General features: G+C 41.1%; 2 protein-coding genes across 2 annotated transcripts in view; one reads left to right on the top strand and one right to left on the bottom strand.

The window, feature by feature from the left end:
- The window catches only part of LOC118415801 (mRNA-decapping enzyme 1A-like), a 39922-nt gene extending 32785 nt beyond the window's left edge, over positions 1 to 7137 (bottom strand). The window contains exons 1-2 of the mRNA XM_035820627.1: positions 6961 to 7137; positions 5034 to 5074 (exon numbers count right to left, since the gene is read on the bottom strand). Coding sequence (XP_035676520.1) covers positions 5034 to 5074; positions 6961 to 7089 — 170 coding nt within the window. The 5' untranslated portion in view covers positions 7090 to 7137. The remainder of the gene's footprint in view (positions 1 to 5033; positions 5075 to 6960) is intronic.
- Positions 1 to 21690, top strand: part of LOC118415799 (voltage-dependent L-type calcium channel subunit alpha-1D-like) — a gene marked incomplete in the record, with an annotated part of 160687 nt that overhangs the window by 20849 nt on the left and 118148 nt on the right. The window contains 2 exon segments of the mRNA XM_035820626.1: positions 15407 to 15746; positions 18808 to 18913. Coding sequence (XP_035676519.1) covers positions 15407 to 15746; positions 18808 to 18913 — 446 coding nt within the window.

Here is a 21690-nt window from a genome sequence, read left to right as displayed (position 1 = left end):
AATAGTGCAAACATTGATCTATTTTTCGGGGTATTCTATTTAATCAGGATTGCAACAATATGCATCTGATTCAGTTCAATAGCTACCTAATTGGTGTAAAATGATTTTGAATATGTAACACATGTACATGTAGCTCTTCTTTCTTTTAAAATCAATCAAACAATCAATCAATCAAACTACAAAACTCTCTCAATCAGTATTGTCTTGCAGGGCTCGAAATACCGGGTGCACGTGCACCCAGGTGCAACCAAAATTGAAGCTGTGCACCCAATTATTTTCTGTGGGTGCACAGGGTGCACCTAAATATTTTTAGGTTTATGTATGTAAAGATATCAAAGTATACTAGTAATACATATTCTTGACATCTAAGTGTTAGAAAGGTAACAAAAATGTCTGTCATGGTACTTGTTTAAGAAATTGATAGCTTGTAACTAGGTTTTGCCATTAGGTTATTACTTTAATTTAAGTGGTGCACCCAAAAATTTTTTGGTGCACCCAATTTTTTAAGCTGGGTGCACCAGTGCACCTAATCACAAAAATGAATTTTGAGCCCTGTCTTGTATACAATCTTTCAACCTTCAAAAGCAAAGTGCACCTTTATCTCCTTGCATAGTTATTCCCACCACCCATCCCTTTAGTTCACTGCCTAGAAGTGGTCAAATACCCTTATATTGAATGAGCCTGTAGTTGGACAAAAATTGTGAAGCCCATGACAAGGCTAACGTCATATTTCCATACCGGGCTGCTTGTAGAAACAAAAGAGAGAAATTACGCAAAAATATACACAGATATTGCCAACGACTATTCTCTTTACGTCTTGTGTAGGTTAGTGCCTTTTATATCATACTTTCGGCCGGGCCCCGGTTTGGAAATGTGACGTAGGTCCAACCAGGTCCAACCGTCGTCCTTATTTCTGGAAACCACACCCTCGTGATGGATCACACCTCACTTCACCTGCTGTTCTACTCGTATCTGTCAAATCTCGGCAGAAATCTGACGGCTTCTCTCGCGGGCTATCGCTCTCACGCTGAGCCTCTCACAACAAGATGAGACAGAAGAGGGGCACACCCTGTCATTAGGCTACAGCAAGTTAAATTTGTGGATGACGTTGATGTGCGCATTGATTTTTGGCTGATTTCACAAAAAAATTGAAAATTTTTTTCCCTTTTGGAGATGGTCAACATGACAATACTGAAAATGGGGAAAATGCCATGAGGTTGCCTTGAGCGTAGTTATAGAAGTGACACTAGTGAAGTAGCATTGAGTGTACATGTAGAAGTGACACCAGAGTGGTACATGTAACCATGAGTGTATAATTTAGTTTTAGAAGTAACATTAGTGACCTACCCTTGCAGTTGGTGACTGCCTATCACACTACAGTGTCACTTTCTGCACCACTTCAATCCAGGAATAACAGACTTATTAATATTAGTTTTCAATGAACAGACCGTCCAAAAAATGAAAAGAAGGTTGTCATATCACATTTTTTCCCTCGAATTCTTTCTTACAACATTTGGTTTCTATTTTGAAAACGTAGTTTTTTGTTGTTGCCCATCACGTTTTGTTTCCAACCTCATTGAGATCTGGAGTATGCAGGTGATTACATCCATGAAATTTATTCGCCGCGGCCTTCCGGCTGCCACAGGTGTTTCACCTGGCTCCAGGTGGAAGTCATTAATTATTCAGGGGTAACTCTCTCTCTCTCCCTCCCGCTGCCGTAAAACAGGAGAGCGGCATTATTCCCCCAAAGGGCGGCTGTCATGGGACCGACCGCGGGGTGACAACGTGTGAATGGGTGATTCAGGGCAGGGGAGGGGTGCTGACTAATCCTTTGCACTGTGCACATATGATTACCTCATGACATATCATACAGGTTATATTTTCACTAGCATCTGTGTGTGTGTATGTGTGTGTGTGTGTGTGTGTGTGTGTGTGTGTGTGTGTGCGCGCGCACGCCTGTAAACAAGATAACTCAAGAACGGCTGGGTGGACTGGTTTCAAACTTGGTGTCTTGGTGGGTTATGACGAAAGCTAGAAAAGATTAGATATTGGGCCCCCTAGCGGCTTCCCTTGGTACTGCAGCGCAACTTCCAGGTTTCTTATCTCGTGTTCTGAACAAGTTATGGTCACAATCTTTGGGTGTTAGATAGCACTGGTGCTCAGGAAGAAGTGACATAAATTTGGGCCCCCTAGCAGCTAATTACATTAGTTATTATCATGTTTCCACCAGAGGAAAAATAAATTGCTTTTGCTGGTGTTTCTTTTTCTTCTTCTTCTTCTGTCATGAACCAATCAGAGCTTAGAACTGTTGGCAAAAAAAAAAGTTGTCTTCATCACGAAATTTAAGTGGTCAAGAAAGTTGAACAAATTAAATAAGTAAGCACACAGAATAATGGTGTACCGAACAATAGAATCTTCATTTTTGTTTTTTCATATGTTCTTCTTTGACTTTGGATACAACTTTAGTATCCATGTCATGTTGTTTTTATTTTACGGTATACATCTGCTCATTTTCTGGCTGCTTTGTCCGAGTTACAGAATCAAACTTTTTGGGCCACACCGATTTAATTTCTTGGTTCACGGATTCGCTCGCTCCTATTTTTTGGGAAAAAAAATAAAAATAAAAATTACCACTCAGCAAATTTTCACCATTAATGAAGCCATTCACCAACTTTCTGGTGTAGCAAATTAGCCTTTATATTATAAGCTCCTTAAAGTGTGGGTACAGGTGCTGTTACCATACAAAAATAGTGTTTTTGTACTTTTTTCAAGCTGAAAACTTTTTTTCTTTATGTTTTGGATTAGCTGTTACCTTTACCCCAACCATTTTACAATTTTTATTTTCATTTTTATTTCGCCCCCTCGCTCCATATTTTTTATGAAAAAATCCGTGAACCAAGAAATTAAATTGGTGTGGCCTTGGGGGAACGTACAAAAATTGATGCGCGTGTGGATATCATCCATATAATCAAATCAAAATGGCCTTGCAGGAAATGAAGGATTACACGTTGTATGCTTTAATATTACATGTACATATCAGATTCTTTAATTCTTATCAACATAAATCTATACTATAAGCCTATATCAAATAAACTGGAACTGTGGAACAACTGTTTACAACTGTGTTTATTTGTAAAACTAAAAGAGTCAACAAATGTCTGGTCTACCCAGTAAGATGTCAAATATTATGTGAACACCTTTTCAAATTGCAAATAAAAGAGGTTACCAACTTATGGCAGAAATATAACTATTGCATTTTGTTTATCTCCGGTCATCTTTCTGCTCAAAGCCTATTAGATGTAAGGGCATTGAAGTAAGAGCAAACTAAAGGTGACGATTTCCTCAAAAAGAATCTCCCCGATCTACTAATTATATTAAAGCTGTTTTAAAGAAAACACTACTACCGTTCACTGTACTCAAGTTCGCGGAGATTTAATTTCGCAGTAGCGGGACAAAGGACTTTTCGCGGTGGTTTTAATTTCCCGGTAACACGATAGACTGCAGTCTAATACCATAATAGAAAAATGTTCAAGGTGGTTTTAAGTTCACGGTAAAATCGCGAACATTAATCCACCGCGAATATTTCTGGATTTACAGTAATTAGAGACATTGTCGGTTAGGAACCAGTTGTTCGGTTTAAGACTCGATTGCTCGAGTCCGTCACGTTGATCTACGCTGACAGCGCGCTCTGTCGCAGCTTGGCGGGACCCCGGTGTTGTCAGGTGCTATAACAACATTGTCTGGCTCCGGGCAAATTGTGCCGCGCCTGACCTCCCCTGTCAGGAGAGCCCTGTCGTCAGCACTCCGGTAGAGCCCGCCGCCGCGCCGTGAATGCGTAATGTCGAGCCCCGCTCCCCGGTGGGGGCTCACCGGTCTGTGTGAGGGAGATTTGCTTACTGTTTGGGTGGCAATCGTCCGACTATGCAGGCACTGAAGCTAGGGATCATCCTGCTCTGGCCCTGTCTACCGGGACCTGATCTATTGCTATCAGGAATACCTCACAACTACACAATACCCTATAGTAAAGCGAAGTACGGGAAAGAAAAGAGGGGTACGGTATAGATCAACCCTCAAACCAATCGCAGGCTGTGGCTATAAGTGCATCCACCGCTCCCTTGATAAGCTGCGAAATTAAATTTGATCACTGTGGCAGCGAGGTGTTCATTATGCATGGGAGCCACCTGCCTCCGCTACACAGCTTCCCTGGCCCGCACGACCTCCCTGTGGTGAGTGATCCCCATCTCTCCCCGGCCCCGGAACATGGATGCCGGCCCAGCATCCATCCAATTTACATGCGCTGAGGTTACCCATATTGCCCTTGTTGCTTACCAACAAAGCAAGCGCATTGATTGACATATGATGCGACAATCATTTATCCGCTGGCAGAAAGAAAGCCTAATAGCCTCACACATACATTAGGCCACATCCCTCCATAGTAAAAATGGCGCCTTCTCATAATGTATGCTGCCCTGCCTTGTGAGCGCCACTGTTGGGATACAATGATTGAAACGACATCGGGGGCAATGTAAGGTACGTACATTCCCAGGTTTGGTCTCCTTGATATTACTACGGGCTAGCGGTGCGTTTTGCGGCGGCATTTCCTAGGTCTATAAGTGGGTGTGTGCTGGCATGCCTGCTCGCATTGGATTGGGCCCCAAGGAAGGTACCGGGAGTCCATTCTCACTCCATCTTGAAGCCGGATAAACCAGTGCCACCAACCTCCCCGGACAAGTGCTGATATCTTTTTGGGGGCCGGCGGATTATTTTCCCGGGAGAGGATAACGCCATACGGAGGGGGTAACGCCGATTCTCGGGAGAGATTTGCCGTTCCATTCAGAGATGACACGGAGCGATCCGATGAATTAATGAGCTGCCGTGCTTCCAGCTATGCATTCAGGTGACATCGCGGGTCACCCGAGCGAGGGGTACATCAGACAGGTAACATTAACACACCTTAACTGATATTTCTACCCAGTAGATACAGATATTAACACCGTATACAGTATGCGAAAAGGTGACAGGGAGGGGAATACCTGGTATAGACGAACAGGGCCCCTTCTATGTCCGTTTTTTCCTGTAGAACAGAGGGAAAAAAATAAGAGAAAATCAACTGTGAGAGGGAATATGTATATACCCCACCCAATGATGTTGGTTGCGAAATGGGGCCCTGAAAACTGAGCTGTAAGTTCATTATAGCTTTAATCAAGCCGAATGATGTCAATAAATATCGGGAGGCCAGCTCAAGTGGTCGTCTGTGTCATCGTGTGCTTGGATGACAACACAAATATTATCCACCGAGCTACATCAACAACTGATTATGTCAAATTCCACCATTTGCATCATCTATCCATGAATACAGACATTGCAGGTGTGGTAGAAGATACAGTGGTGATAATAATATAGGAGAGTGAAGAGAAAATCGGGTACTAGGAGAAAACCCATCTTTGGCACCCAATAAATGATGCTGATAGGATTGTGTGCAACACCTATGGGACCCCTCCCTCCCAGAGCTGCGTTTTCCAGCACCGTTAAATATTGATACGGCTGAATATTTGTGGGGATGAATTGATCAGTGCCGAGGCATTTCCCGGGCATGTTGGTATTGGATTTGTAGAATGGGCTGTTTCCACATCTAGCTGGGGGGCAGCGCGGGGGGGCCACCGAAAGGGCCGGGCAACAAACCGCTCCTCTGACCGTGCTTCCGGTATCGCACCCTCATCAATATCGCCGTACCGCCGCCACCGGCCGCGGGAGCCCCAGCACGATAGATACCGCTTCTAGAGACCTCCTATCGGACCCATCCATCTCGCCATTGCCAAGGTAACCAAAATCCCATCTCCGATAATTCAGCGGGGAAAAGCCCCTTCCATTCCTGTATAATACTGGAGGCAGTACCTGGGCCCTCCCCATTCTCAGTGTTCTCAATTAGACATTTTAGCTAGAGCCATTTGGACTACAGGTTATATTCTGGTACATGCCACATAACATGGGCTTATTTTCATTGCGGTAAAACCAAAATTGATTCATCAGATTGACCCCATTTTTTTTCCACATTAATAGCCTGAATTTATCATCGGTTATCATAGAAAGCAGTTTTTATTTTTCAGCCTAAGAATAAATGGTATAGGACATTCACTGTAGGATATACAATAAGACAAAACCAAGTGATTAAAAATGTAAATTCGATCATTTTCATCATGACTGATATTTTGCAATTGTCTTAATTGAAAATATCTTTTGCATTCTGTATAAGAAAAAACACTACTGTAAGTGTAAACGTTACATGACGACATTTAAAAAATACAAATATTTAGAATATTCACCAAATGATTTTGATGAAATATACATCTGGGAAATCGTCTTGAGGAATTTTGATTTTAGTAGAATCTTATATTCTTAACAGGTTGGTATCAATTAAAGAAATACATAATTCTATTACCAAAAATGCCAATTTTCTCAATATCTGAATTGGGGACTGACAATAAAAATGCATGACCTCACCAATTCTAATCTACCTCTGGCAACCTTAAATTGGTCTCAATTATACAATTAGTAGAGAAACCTATTTTTACATCAATCAATCTGTCAAAACAAGCTTTCCAGTCGATAAGTGCAGTTCTAACCAAAACCGCTAGGTTAGATTGATCCGAACGATTCCCTTGTGCTTACAATAAATCTTTCAGTTTTGCCAACCTGTTAGTCTTTTTTATTGGCGCTCAAAGTTGGATAGGATCAGGCTGGTGAAATCTAAAAGCTCTGAAAAATTACAGGAGCGTGCAAATTAAATTCTGGGCTGAATTAAACACGTTTGAACGCTAGGAGGCATCCGCGATCGGTCTTTTTTTCATGAGGTTCACACAAAATTATCACAGACTGAAAACACGCAGAGAGAGAGCACACGCTGAGAAAGCCACGGGCCCCACCACAACACTGGAAGCTGTAACGCCCTTCAAGACTTACCCACTCGTTTTTCTTGGCGCTAAAGGTGTACAGGGCGACCTGACTGGCGGTATCTATGATGTTTGTGATGTAAGGATCGCGCTGTTGGAGCGCGGCGAGGTTCATCTGACTCTCAGCACTGGACGCCATCTTGGATCACCTTGGGCGCATGTGCGACTCGGGTTACAACTTGGCGGGAAGATTTGAAATTGTACTTTCACTTAGTTCCCACGCTCTGACGTCATCGATGTCATAAGCACCAACATTTTCAGCGGTTAAGGTCTCAATACTTATCAAGAATGACCAAGAAAGAATCCTCGTATATTTCTAATGTCCTAAGAAAGAGACATTGTCTATAAGAAATCAGATAAATTTGAATATTGATAGTAAAATTTATGGATGACATCCTATGCAGGATGCAAAAATAATGAGATAGCGCGAAAACAAAAAAAAAAACAAAAAAAAACGACATAGCTAAATTTTAAAGATAGACACCATAAACGTCGTAACAAGATTTGAAGTGACAAAACGTGGCATCACAACTAACAACGTATTCATTCCTGTATTAAAGAAGTGAACTAGTGTAGTAAAAGTGACACTATTGTGGTACACTGGTATCACTTGCCAAGTTGGCAACTACATTCATGGCTTCCATATTGGTTGGTAGGGGTGGGTACGGGTACATCGTACCAGTACAAAACCGTTTTGTTCTTTTGTTGGACCGGTCCGAAAAAAAATTAACCTGAAAAAATTCGGTAGCCGGAGGTTGGACCTAATAGAAAATAAACAGATACTATGAACCGACTTTTACACGTTTCGGGTCCTAACGGGCGAAGAAAATGACACGGGCGATACATCAAGTAGAGTGTCGTTCATTTCATTCTCCTACAGCAGAGTACCGTCAGTCATTTATTCCTGACTGTACTCTGCTTTCCTTCCCTTTTGCCGGCGGTATTACCCGCCCTACTTATTACATATTAATGAGCTTGCCCTTATATGGGCAGTCAGCCGTTGGGGATCGGGCGTTGGCATGGTGAGCAAACAAAGTCATGGTAATACGTAACATGATTGGCTGATAGCTTCCCAGCGGCCTTTGCGAGACAGCTTCCGACAAAATGAAGCCCAAGGAAGGCCTGTTCTCTGATTGGTTGACAGCTTGTTTGTGGCGACAATCATAATACCCGTAGGTAGGGCCTGGGACAGCAGGGCCCCATAAGGTAGTGCCGTTGGGGACCGGGCGTTAGGAGGATGCGTTCATTTACAAGTCTTCACATACTGAATCAGGTCTAGGTTCATGTACGGACTTGGACCTAATCCTCTGGACCTGAACCGGACCTGGACCTGAATTTTCTGTACCGATACCCACCCCTTTTGGTTGCACTTTTGCAACTATCGAACAAGTTTCACTTCTGCAACTATATGGCTACCTCCCTATTGTCGCTTCTACAAGTATGACTATTAGGCTACAACACGACATGTTTGCCCAATTTGGTCTATCTGACCATCACCGAAAGGGATTTTTTTAATGATGTCATCCATAAAATTTACTTGCTGTGGCTTAAGGCGTAATCCATTTTGACTTGATTCTATGGATGACATCCGCGCGCGCATCAATTTTTGGCCGCTTCCAAAAATTAAATAAAGAAGAAGTTTTCAACCATACTGTAAATCGTACAAAGCAACTGAAATTAAGGAGAACATTGCAAAGATATGCCGTAGACTGAAAAGATATCGGAAAACGTCTACTAGTAGTAGTCCACTGTGTCCTGCTGCTGCAGTGGTCTGGACACTCTGCAGCTGCAATCAGTCTTTCTTCAACTCTTTCCACTTCGTCCTTTTCATTGCCAGCTCCCTGAGCTCCCTTAGTTTCCTTTCTGACCGTAATGGCCCGAGTCCTCTTTCTTTGAGGTCTGCCCTCAGTAAGCCCAGAAGGTTCTTGCAGTGCCTTCCTTTTCGGGCTTCGTAGGTGTTGGAACCAATCAAGGCAAATTCCAAGGCCTGTTGGGCAGGTGTGTTGGTTGGCATCCTCAATACGTGTCCGAACATAGTCCATCTGGCTTGTTACACTTTTGTTGACAGTCTACTAATGTCATAGAATGGCAAGGTCAATTCCAAGGTAATAGAAGAACATGTAAAAGAGCAAAAATGAAGGATGCGTTGTTCGGTATACCATACCCTGTGTCATTTGTTCAACCTTCTAGACCACTTAGATTTCATAATGAAGTTTTTTGTTCAACTTTTTTTTTTTTGCGCGCTCGAAGCAAATTTGGGGTTCGCCAGAGGATATCATCCATATGATCAAATCAACATGGTCTTATCAACAAAGGCCAAGAACCTTCGTACATTTGCAAAGCCGAAGGAAACGTTGTTTTACTCACGTAAACGTGAAATATCTATCACCAATCACCTTACGTTACACACGGGTATACACGTGTTGCCCATTATTGATGACGTAGTACGCCTTCGCTTTCCTACTTATTCAAGGAAACTTTAAAGTCATTCTTCAAGCAGGAGGGAAACTTTTAAGATTGCGATCACTGCTAGCTACCCCCCCCCCCCCCAAAAAAAAAACATTTGCTTAGAGAAGAGCATTACATATGCGTGCCAATAACATGGACATAGAAGTGGGCGATCGATATGGTATTTGTGATAGGATATAGGAGAACCATACATTATGTAAGGCTACGCATCCATTGAAAAACAGCTTGTATCAAAACCTATATCATACGGATGTCTGCTTTTAGAAAAGCATACTATTACGTGCCAGAGATATGGTATTTGTGATAGAACAAGTCATTACTTGTTAGCCTGGAGGCCAGCATTGTTTGCCTTAGTTCGCTCCCGAAGCGGACTCTAAAGCGAACAAGACTGGACTCCAGGCTACTAGTCTTAATTTGTACGAGGCACCTGTAGGTTGTCTTGTTCATCGTGGAAGACTCGGCTGAAGTAGTCGATGTTTCATTGATATTGTTTGATATATTGACAAGAACGATCAAAGAAGGTATATGCAATGGCTCGAAGGACTGAGAATACTCATAAGGGCAGTTTGACCAAAGGCTTGACAAAATAGCACGTTTTAATTTTGCGGTAGTACATAGCGAGTTTTACACAAACCAACACATGCTGGACTTTAGCGGTAATATGAGAAATATATATCCTATACCCTTGTTTTGTACTTTGTGTAATAGTTGTTACCATATATTGTATCACATACAATTGTCAAGCAATAAAGGTCTTCTTCTATGAGTCCGAAAGTTCCGGATTTGCGTGGAGCCTCGGAGGAGGTGAATTTTGGCTTCCTTTTTTTTGAGAATAGGAAAAAAGAGGACGCAGAAATGACACTATCATATAAAATGACACTATCACAAACCCACTTATTTTGCAGGGTGTGGGACAGTTCATTAACCACTGCCTTCTAAGAAGAAGTCAAATCCAATAATAAGATGCAACTTCAGCTGAATAGACATTACTGCTATGTACTGCATTGTATTTTGTTTCCTCGAGAATGTTCCTGCAATTAGTCTTCGGGTATTATTTTGCAAATAAACTTGTTCATATAACACACAACTTGAAGGAGCAAAAACGTAGAAGCCCATAGCATTAACGTTACATCTTCTTAAAGATTGATTATCTAAACACAGGTCGGGACTCTAAAGCTAGGGAGGAGGACACATTTTCTTTGTCAAAGAATGAAAAAAAAGTGTTTGTGTTTGCCGTTATACCCTACTCTAGCATAAGCTTGCTAACCCTAGCCTATTTTTGGTCGACCGACAATTTGAGTAATGAAAATGTTGTAAAGTTGTTTTCCAATATAGAAAATTGTAAGCACAACTATTTTTCCCGAACAATCCATGCATAATAGATCTGTTTTGATGTTGGTTTAGTGATGAGAGAATTGCGTTTCTATGTGTGTGCACTCCCCAAAAGTTACTGTGTACCACCCCGCCTCCCTATACTGTATACACACAGATACATAAACTGAATGCCAGCGCGACTTAGATACATACAAGGAACCCTCGCTAGGGTTCGTGCAATAGCCATATGTATTATACATTGATAACTAGCAATTAGGATCAGAACATCCTCTTAGAAAAGTTATAACTTTAAAAACAACAATAACAGAATAGTGAGGGACACCTTATGATTATAGATGATCTCTCGATCACTTTCACATCATTGTTGTACAGTGACAGTAGTACTAGTACATAGCCTTTACCAGGTTCCACAGGTCACTGTAAAATATATAATAGTAGAAATTGGCCAAATAAGACAAAAAAAAACACACCAGAGGAGTTAGTTAGATGGCAGAGGGGTACAGTTTGCGACTTGTGGAGCCTGGTAGGTACTAGTACCTTAATTTGTATAAACATTGACGATATAAAAAGTTGAAACAAGATATCCCCATTGTTCATTCATTGTTTTATATTGAATGCTGCTTTTATCGATGATACGACTGGGAACTTGACACAAAGCACGCGCGCATTCATTTTTACCTTTGCTAAGAAGGTTATTATGTTTTTGGTAATGTTTGTGTAATCGTGTGTATCAGGGCTGGGTACCGGTACAGCGTACTGGTACAAAACCGGTTTTTCATATTGGACCGGTCCAGAAAAACCGGACCTGAAAAAATTAGGTGGACCGGTTGTTGGACCTATTAGAAAATTAACAGTTTATTTCATCAGGCATTCGGACCTGGACCTGATCCTTTGGACCTGAACCGGACCTGGACCTGAATTTTCTGTACCGGTACCCACCCCTAGTGTGTATGTATTTGTGGATGAACAGCATACTTGGAAAATGTCTGAATGGATTGTATTGATATTTTTGTATACAGATAGGACTTGATATGGCCTTGTTCAAATGGCTAGATTGTGGACCACTAGCGGCTTGTTACGGTACTACAACAGTCAGTGGACATGGCATATATATATGCATGGTCGTGATTTTGAGCTGTGGATATTTCTTAGGGCAGAGAATAAGTGCTGTAGGTTTGGGCCCCCTAACTGCTATTTTCAGAACTGTAGGAGCTGGTTACGTTTCATACTTTGGAAGAGAATAACTCGAGCAAGAACTAGAAAGGGTTGACGGATCGTTATGGTTCTGGTATGTAAATTAGATAGCTTAATGATGATATAGCACGGGCGAGAAAACGAACTGGAATCTTTTTAACGGACTGTCTGGTCATTCATTGGCACACTCTTACAATAGATGAAACTATGTTGGAACAGTTTAGAAACCAACACAAATAATGTATTTAAATCTTAAATGTTTCTTACATATGTAGTAATACAGCTGAAATATTTAGAACGTCAAAAAATGTTTGAAACGGCGTCGGGCGTGGCGTAACTGGTAGAGCGTTCGGCTCGGAATCTATAGGTTCCTAGTTCGATCCTCACCGTGCCCCCGACGTTGTGCCCTTGGGAAAGGCACTTGACATGACCTTCCTCACTTCACCCAGGTGTAAAAATGGGTACCTGACTTCGGTCGGGGAGGTAAAAGACTACCTTTACCTTCTGTCTGTACCGTGTATGTGGCACTGTTAATATAAAAAACTTGAGTGCAGTGCCACATTGTCCTCGTCTGTCCAAAAGGAAAATAGAAAAAAAAAAATGTTTGAAATTGTTCTAAACAGTCACTCAATTAGACGTTAGACTGTTACAAAGCTTAAAGCTAAGAAGAAAATGCAAGAAACACCCACTTGGTAATGTGGAATTGACTCTAAACCACTACTTTGCTCCAAATGAGCCAAAACAAAAAATATTAACCATGAATGTAAAGATAAGATATTGAAGGCACTCGAAGTTGTGAAGAATTACTGATAACAGAAAGATCTCTTCCAACGCGATACCCGTTTTCACAATTACAAAAGCAATCAATACAGCTTCTGAGTCAGTACCGATTGAGAGATATTCAAATTGGGTTCATTGACTTCAAATCGCATTCTAGATCTTGCGGCTGAGTATTCCTTCCAATATACATCGATTGCGTTTTGTAACGGCAAATTTTCCATAAGTATTCCAAGTCCAATTGCTTAACTAGGAAGGGAGTAAATATTATAAGTAAATCTCAAACACAAGAAATACCACGTCGATTGGAAATTGATGCTAAAAATCTCAGAATGGCACTTTTGTGCCCAGCAGCACACCTTCAGATGATTTCGGCTAGGTGCCAAAAGAGATCCTTTCTGATCTTCGACTGGGAACGCCATTATTTTACATCGGGCAATTCACTGAAGAAGTCAGATATTGACAAGTCAATTCCACGATGCGAAACTAGAGGGCACACCAAGATTTCCCTAAACGAGCCTCACAATTTCAATACCTCATACAGTCGGGACATATATAACTTGTGCAAAGCCGAGCTTCTCTTATTAATATTCTTGGTTGTATATTTTCTCGTTAACGTTTGTTTGTATTTACTGACTGCACGCGTGTTTTGAGACAGAGCAATATCCATCAATCGCTGTTATCGGGTTGTGCAGTTCCCAGTATTGTCGACCCCCAAACGCCATCTAGCTGTAGATGTGTGCACCCAAGCGTGAATCTTCATCAATATTTAAGCAGTCATCTGGCAGATGACAGCGCTAAGGCTAGGGAAGGCTCCAAAAGCGCCTGTCAACAACGCCTCCTCGTACCCGCGATGAAGCCAATTAGAAAACGGGCGGCCATGTCCAAACATTTCCTCCGATAACCGGACCGAAAAGGCAGGCGTTCGCTATCACGTTGAGTGACACAGGGGTGTGATTGTGCTCTTGAATATTCATGAGCATATAAAAAGTGTATGGAGATTGACCTCATTTTGGCAAATCTATTATTAATTCTGCTATTGGAAAAATGCAAGATGGCTGCTCCCACACTCTCGTCTACGAGGCTGAGGTACAGTGCTTTCTTTTTAGCGATTACCACAAAATCTGCATGTCATGTAGGGTTTGGGAGATGGGTGAAATATTAGATCATTTCTTAGCGCTGGTTTAGTGGGTACCTTGATGGAGATAGAGTGGAGGTAGTTGTGAGTGATTCACCATGCACTCCCCTCGCTCTCTTGCCTAGCGCCAGCCAAAATTCATTGCAATTTAATTTGTTATCGCCGTATTCACAGCCAAAGCAATCGCGGCATCGCATTTCTTTGATTTCGGATGTCGTAGAAAATGGCCCTGCGTTTATTGAACGCTTTGGGTTTTGATGTAGGCGTTATTTTCCGTTCTTTAAGCGAGTACGTTGTTGAGATACAAATATGGGCGTATAGGGTTATTCCTGGGTCCTAGACTCCCCATATCAGGCGATGCTAGGACGATGTTTAGATAGGAGTATCCCGTTCCTTGTATGTCACTTGGGGACTGTTCGTCATAATATTAACGGGAGACGTGTTGTAGGGGCACGATGGAATCCTTGAATTTTTAGATTATATACATTTATTTCCAACGATTTCTGTTCCCGTCCGCTCAGCAGAACGTGCGGCGAAATATGTGAGGCATGCCCGGCGTATTCTGGGTATGAAGCCATTGGACAAGTCTTGGCGCGCGTGCTCAGAGTGCGCTGGGCCCGGGCGGATCAAATATCCTTATCTCCAAGCAGATGTTACCGGTGGAAGATTGTTGTCGTTTTCTTACAGCCTGGCTTCTCTGCCTTGCATCCACTGAAAACCTAATTATTACGAATAAACAAACGCACGATCTTCCACCCAATATCTGCTTGAAAATCGTCAGTGTGTCGCTGTAAAATTGTCCTCACCCATTTACACGTAACGTTTCCCTAACCTCACCCTTTTAAATCATTAATCATATGTTGGAAAATGATAACAGATTCCCACATAAGAGTACTGTAAGATTTTGACATCTTTGATTCCTAACGTCACTGATAAAATTGTTTCTAGGGACTAATTATTGCTCTTCCGGGATGGTAAAAGGCGGTGGACCGCATGGGCCGCTACACCGGATGTAATACACTGCTGTCAATGAGCAAAATCATGGCGGAGCACTCGAGTGGGGACTGAGCGCTGTTTCCCGCAAAATTCACGTCAAGAAAACACAGTTATGGAGCTCGAACCGACTGGTAACGGCGCACAACAGGAGTAGATATGTCGTGGTGTCGTCTTTGAGCACTTGTACCGTGATTTTGTGGAGAACACTAGAGAAAAATCAGTGTTTCTCACAGCTTGTGGTTTAACGTAGCGTTTGAAAAATGGCGCGGGTTGCCGCTTGTGTTCGTTCCGTGTGGTTTTGACATATCGTTTGTCTCTAAACTGTTGGCGCTATCTCTTCCAGTATGGTGCAAAGTCTTGTACTTATCTGTGTTATTCTACAGGTTAAGGCTTTAGATCTTGATGCGTAAAAGACGCCAGGCTGTGTGAGTCAGGGCAGCGCCCTTGTGCCGGTGTACCGTCAGGATCATGACATAGCGGTCCCGTCTATCTTGTCATTGTTATTACGTCACTCAGGTAAACACACCTGTGTCTTCTTCCTCCACAGGTGTGAATAATGGTCGAAAGCGGACCGACCTCCCGGACAGACGGAGATACAGTAGTAGCAGCACACAGCGGAACAACAGCACCAGTCCAAGTCCGACTCTCCCACCACCAGCACCAGCACCACCGGCTAGCACCAGCACCAGCTTCGGGGCCACCCTCGCTCAGTCGCCGAACCCACCCCCGCTCAGCAACCGCTGGCAGACCACCCTGTCCGTCATGACGGCCGCAGCCAACAAGCGCAAGCAGCGGCAGCAGGGCCCGTACTGGCCCCCGCGTGCCCTCTTCTGTCTGGGCCTGAAGAATCCCATCCGCAGGGCCTGCATGTACATCGTAGAATGGAAGTATCCTTTCATCTTAAAGGTTCAATATGTAATATCAAGTCAACATAGAAATTAGTTTTTTTTTTTTACATAGCAAAATTTAATTAGATTAATCCTGTAGAATTTCTTATCCAGGTGTGCCAAAATAATTAGCCAGTTAGCCTACCAGTGGTTGTTGTTTACACCGGGAGGGTCAATATAATTGAGATGGTTTCAGAAACTCAGCGGACCTTGGTCAGCCTGATTTTGCATAATTCACAAAATATCTGAAATACCATCTATTCAAAGTATCCAAGTACCAACCAATGATGCAAATATACTGAAAAGTGGTTGTGCAATGTAAATGTCATTAATGTGAAGGCTTTGTTCTCGAGATCATCTTCAATTTTGGGGCCGAAATCTTACAGAAAGTCCCTTTAAATCTCCCCAGCCAAATTGTTTATCCCTAGGTCTTTCATTGTTACTTTCCAAGCATAGGTTTAACTCTGGCTCATTTGGGGCATCTTTTACTAAAGTTTTAGGCGATTTTACCTGACGTCCGATTTTGTCAGATTTTCTTTTTGTCCTCCCGTGACCCAGCCCACTTAAAATGCCTTAAAATACTGGCCTCTGCGTGGAGAGTACATTATGTTACTGTACTCGGCAAGTCACACAGAACAACAACATAATTTACTTACCACACCTGTAAAACTGTCTTTTCGTTTACTCTCGCTGATAAGGACATAATGCTCCTTGTGTTATAATTTGAAAAGGTTCTTCGCACAAAGGTAGAACACAGATTTCCTTTCCACCGTCTTCTTGTAGAGAAAAATAAAAAAAAAATCACACCCCAGGTAATTAGTGAGCAATAAAAGCCAGCTGATCAATTTATGACCCCCCCATAGGGGAACTAAAATTAGCAAAAGCAGTTATTTTTCCTAAAAGAAGGACATAGAAGCAATATTTTTATGCTTGAGCAAAATTCAAAACCTTGCACTCATTGGAAGGCTGTGATCTTAATGTTAGGACATATTTCTATCCATATTCAGTTGGTCTTAGTTAAAAATTCATCCAAATCTCAGAGGAATAAAGATGTGTTGTTGGGGAATTAGCGTGAAACATGAGAATTCTCTCCCAAACTGACATGGAAGAAAGAGATTAAAGGATGTTAAAAGGTCACGCATGGGACTTTAGTAAGCCTATTTTTGTAGCTTTAAATGCCTGAGTTTTGTGTGCCACACTTACTGTTAACACACGCCAAAAATCCACAGTCTCTATGTACCGTAGTAGTCCATTTGGCACTGTTTAGAAAAGCGAGGGTGGCAGTCAATGCAAACATGGCACACAGACAGGTTGACTCAAAGCTCACATTGACACGGGGGCTTTTCGCCCCATTACAACTTAGAGACGTTCTCATGTTGATTATTGTAACAATTAGACTGCGGTCGGCTATGGGGGCATTGTGTGAGCGCGGTGTTACATTTCGGTGAACATCCTTGGCCACAATAACAATCCAAACACAACAATATATCAGATTTACCCATACATTTCATAGGCTAGTCTATTATTGGCTCAAAAATCTTAAGGTTTGATTACCGAAAGCATTCAGAATTTTTGTAACTGATTCAGGAAATGCATTCACTAATATATCAGATTTACCTGTACATTTACAGTCTATTATTGGCTCAAAAATATAAGATTTGATTACCAAAAGCGTTCAGAATTTTTCTATTATCATCTCATTCAGGAAATGCATTCACTCCCGCTTTCAGAAAACCCGTTTAGTCCCGAAGTTGCACATATTGTTGATATCATTCGTCACAAAATGACCGTAATTTTTTTTCTACTGTGGTTTGCAAAGTAACTGTTTTGCAGAAAATCTAAATCATTAGGAGCATTCCTACTCTAAGAATTGATTCGTCTTTAGACATAATGAGTTGATTCAATGTGACCAAAGCATTTTTTTTAGTATGAATGCGGTCTAAAACAAAATTTTTCTACGTAAAAAATTGAACTTTTGATGAATGTCTGTTACATGCCCTTGGTTTATAATGGTTCACATTAGTAATTGACTCTTTTGCTTAAAGCCATACGACTTGCTTGCTGACATTCAAAACAATGCAAATATTATACAGAGGGCTGAAAGTAGATTTGGCAAGCAGTATATATGTTCATATCAAACAATAATGTGTGTTGAGCTATATGTAGATGTATTTCAAAATTTTGGGGTGTGTCTCAACCTACAGTGACTTAGTCCAGTGTGATAATGTAATTTTCAGATTTGCACAATGGAGTCTTGTTACCAAATATTGCTGTGTGATACAGGAAAGAGACATTCCAAAGTCAATAATGTTATGTTAAAATATTTCTGTAGCAATCCTGCTATTATTTTGAAAAGCTCCTATCTTTATCATGTTACATATGAGTAGTATGACAGCCTAACATCTACATAACTGAAAAAAAAAATGAAAAAAAAATACCACAACAAAATGCGAACTTTATTTGGTATAAGGCCTGATCAATTGGTGATTTTTTTTATGGATTATAATTCTTAAGTATCAGGATTAGAATTGTGTTTGGTAAAATCAAGTTGTATTGATATCATTTACTAGCAGTAGTACCATGTCTTTTTCATTCGCATGCTTGCACTAGTTTTGGGGTTCTCAGAGGATGTCATCCATATATTACTCAAATAATGAATAAATAGACAACGTACAAGTTCGTTACAAGTACATTTGACCACAATTTCTTCACCAGTCCAATATTTTGGCCATAGTCAGGGTTCAATGATAATAAGCAGCACAGCCTTAACCTTCAAGGGTGAAAAAAATTGACTGTTTGTTTCAAAATAAAAGTACATTACTTATAGACGACTTACCAATGTAGTAAAATTTCTGGCAGCCATTTCTTACAGTTTGGGTCTTTCACTTTAGATACGTATTTTCACATTATCTTATTTTTAACACGTTGTATTGTATGCACTTTTAAATTTGTATCTCAGTATATATAACTTTCTGTCTTATCATGTTGTTGTATGGATTTATGAGTGTGATCTTTTTCTCGACCTTGTGCGTGTTACTTTCCTTGACCAGTTCTCCTCCAGGCCTTTTGAATATTTCATTCTGCTGGCCATCTTTGCCAACTGCGTGGCCTTAGCGGTCTATGTGCCCTACCCTGTGAAAGATTCGAATGAAGCCAACCAACAATTGGTAAGTCGCTGCCCGCACGGGCGGAATTCAGTATGGGGTTTCATCGAGGGGTTGCCACGGTAACACATCAACTCACGCCTTTGTGCTGTTGACCTGCGCCGACTCCCCCCCTGGGCGTGAAAGCACCCAGAATTCCCAGGGAAATTATAGCCGCGGGAGCTCCCAGTCAAAACATGTGCATTGAACCTCCTGTGTATTGTTTAATTGTTTTAGCTGTGTGTTTAATGGACACAGTTGTATTCTAAATGAGCATACGTCACTGGCACAGAAGGTCTTTATAATGTTTGACATATTGGTAGTGTGTATCGTGACATCTTAATAGTACTTTCGATATTCTAAATCCCTTCAGTTTCCTACATATTTTTATTACCGCCCTTCCCAGCCAGATTTAGAGCCCAGTTCCTTTATCTAATATCAGCCTACAACAAAGCAAGTTGAAGGACATGTGTTGTGTAACATTTTAGAGATTGAAGAATGTCTTCTCAATCTCAGGTTGTTTAAGTCCACAATGAAGAATTTTCTGTTCTATTTCTTCATACATTTTTTTACTTCCCTTCTTCATGAGATTCAGAGCCCCTATATTGAATAGCTCAGTTTCAGCCTTCAGCAAAGCATTTGATCAAAGGAATATTGTGTTGTGTAACATGTTAGAGAAAAATGCCAAAGCTCAGGCTGTTTAAGTCCACAATGAAGAATTTCTATTTCTGCATACATTAATGATTTTTGCGTCCCTTCTTCATGAGATTCAGATTGATATTATAGAGCCCATCTTGAATAACCCAGCTTCAGCCTTACCAATTTGAAAAGCATTTTAAGTCCACAATGAAGAATTATCTGTTCTATTTCTACACAGTACATTTTTTGCTTCCCTTCCTCTTGAGATCCAGAACCCCCCTAGAATAACCCAGTTCCAGCCTTACCTTTTGAAAAGCATTTTACGTCTGCAATGAAGAATTATCTGTTCTATTTCTACATACTAGTATTACATTTTTGCTTCCCTTCTTCATGAGATCCAAAACCCCTCTAGAATAGCCCAGCTCCAGCCTTACCTTTTGAAAAGCGTTTTACGTCCACAATGAAGAATTATCTGTTCGATTTCTACACACATTTTTTGCCTCCCTTCTTTATGAGATCCAGAACCCCTCTAGAATAGCCCAGTTCCAGCCTTACCTTTTGAAAAGCGTTTTATGTCCACAATGAAGAATTTTCTGTTCTATTTCTGCATACATTTTTGCTTCCCTTCTTTATGAGATCCAAAACCCCTCTAGAATAGCCCAGCTCCAGCCTGAAAAGCGTTTTACGTCCACAATGAAGAATTATCTGTTCTATTTCTACACACATTTTTTGCCTCCCTTCTTCATGAGATCCAGAACCCCTCTAGAAAAACCCAGCTCCAGCCTTACCTTTTGAAAAGCGTTTTACGTATTCACGACAGAAGGAGGCAAAGGAAATAGCCTGTCCCTGAGGAATGACGGGTGGATTTCCATGGATTTCCTGTCTAGTACTCAAGGATATCCATCTCTTTGTCCGATGTTCAGATTGATCAGCGGATATTGACTGTGCAGTGCACAAGATGCGATGAAGTTATGAATGTAGATTTTTTTTTCTGCATGGTGTATCTCTGGGGACGTCTTAAGTATAGAAAAGAAGAGGATTTGGCAGGACTCTTTATAGTAGTATGTTTACTGTGAGTGGCATTTATTTAAAGGACAAAACAGGCATTCCTTGAACATATGGACTCTTTCCACCCATACATAAGGCCACACCGATTTAATTTCTTGGTTCACGGATTCGCTCGCTCCTATTTTTGGAAAAAAAAAATAAAAATAAAAATTACTACTCAGCAAATTTTCACCATTAATGAAACCATTCACCAACTTTCTGGTGTAGCAAATTGGCCTTTATATTATAAGCTCCTTAAAGTGTGGGTACAGGTGCTTTTACTGTACAAAAATAGTGTTTTTGTACTTTTTTCTAGCTGAAAACTTTTTTTCTTTATGTTTTGGATTAGCCGTTACCTTTACCCCAACCATCTTACAATTTTTATTTTTATTTCGCCCTCTCGCTCCACATTTTTTATGAAAAAATCCGTGAACCAAGAAATTAAATTGGTGTGGCCTAAAGTACATTTTGTACACTATAGCTCTTTTGTGGCTTCTAGGTTGAGATATTGTACGGTAATGTAGTTCGTGATGTTGTGGTGGTATAAAGGTCAGGGTGTTTGGCCCAGAACCCATTGGTCCTTGGTTTGGATTCCTTGACATGCCACCGATGTTATGCGCTTGCACTCCACCCAGGTGTAAAAATGGGTACCCGACTTCAATTGGGGAGGTTAAACTTAAAGCCAATGGAAAGAGAGGGATGGGCTCCGCCTTCCAATACTGTACCCTAGACCAAGGAGCTTTTATTAAAACACGCTGTGGCCACACCAATTTAATTTCTTGGTTCACGGATTTTTTCATAAAAAATATGGAGCGAAAGGGCGAAATAGAAATAAAAATTGTAAAATGGTTGGGGTAAAGGTAAGGGCTAATCCAAAACATAAAGAATAAAAAGTTTTCAGCTTGAAAAAAGTACAAAACCATTATTACTGTACAGTAACAGCACCTGTTCGTTGAAAATTACAAAAGTAGTGTCACTTTCTATGTTAGTCCCATTCTTCATGAATGACAAATATAACTTCAATAATAATACCCACATTTTAAGGAGCTTATGATATAAAGGCCAATTTGCTACACCAGAAAGTTGGTGAATGGTTTTATTAATGGTGAAAATTT

This window comes from Branchiostoma floridae, chromosome 5 (assembly GCF_000003815.2).
Source record: "Branchiostoma floridae strain S238N-H82 chromosome 5, Bfl_VNyyK, whole genome shotgun sequence".
Lineage (NCBI taxonomy): Eukaryota > Metazoa > Chordata > Leptocardii > Amphioxiformes > Branchiostomatidae > Branchiostoma > Branchiostoma floridae.
Note: the sequence above shows the minus strand (reverse complement) of the source record. Positions and strands in the feature narration are given on the sequence as shown.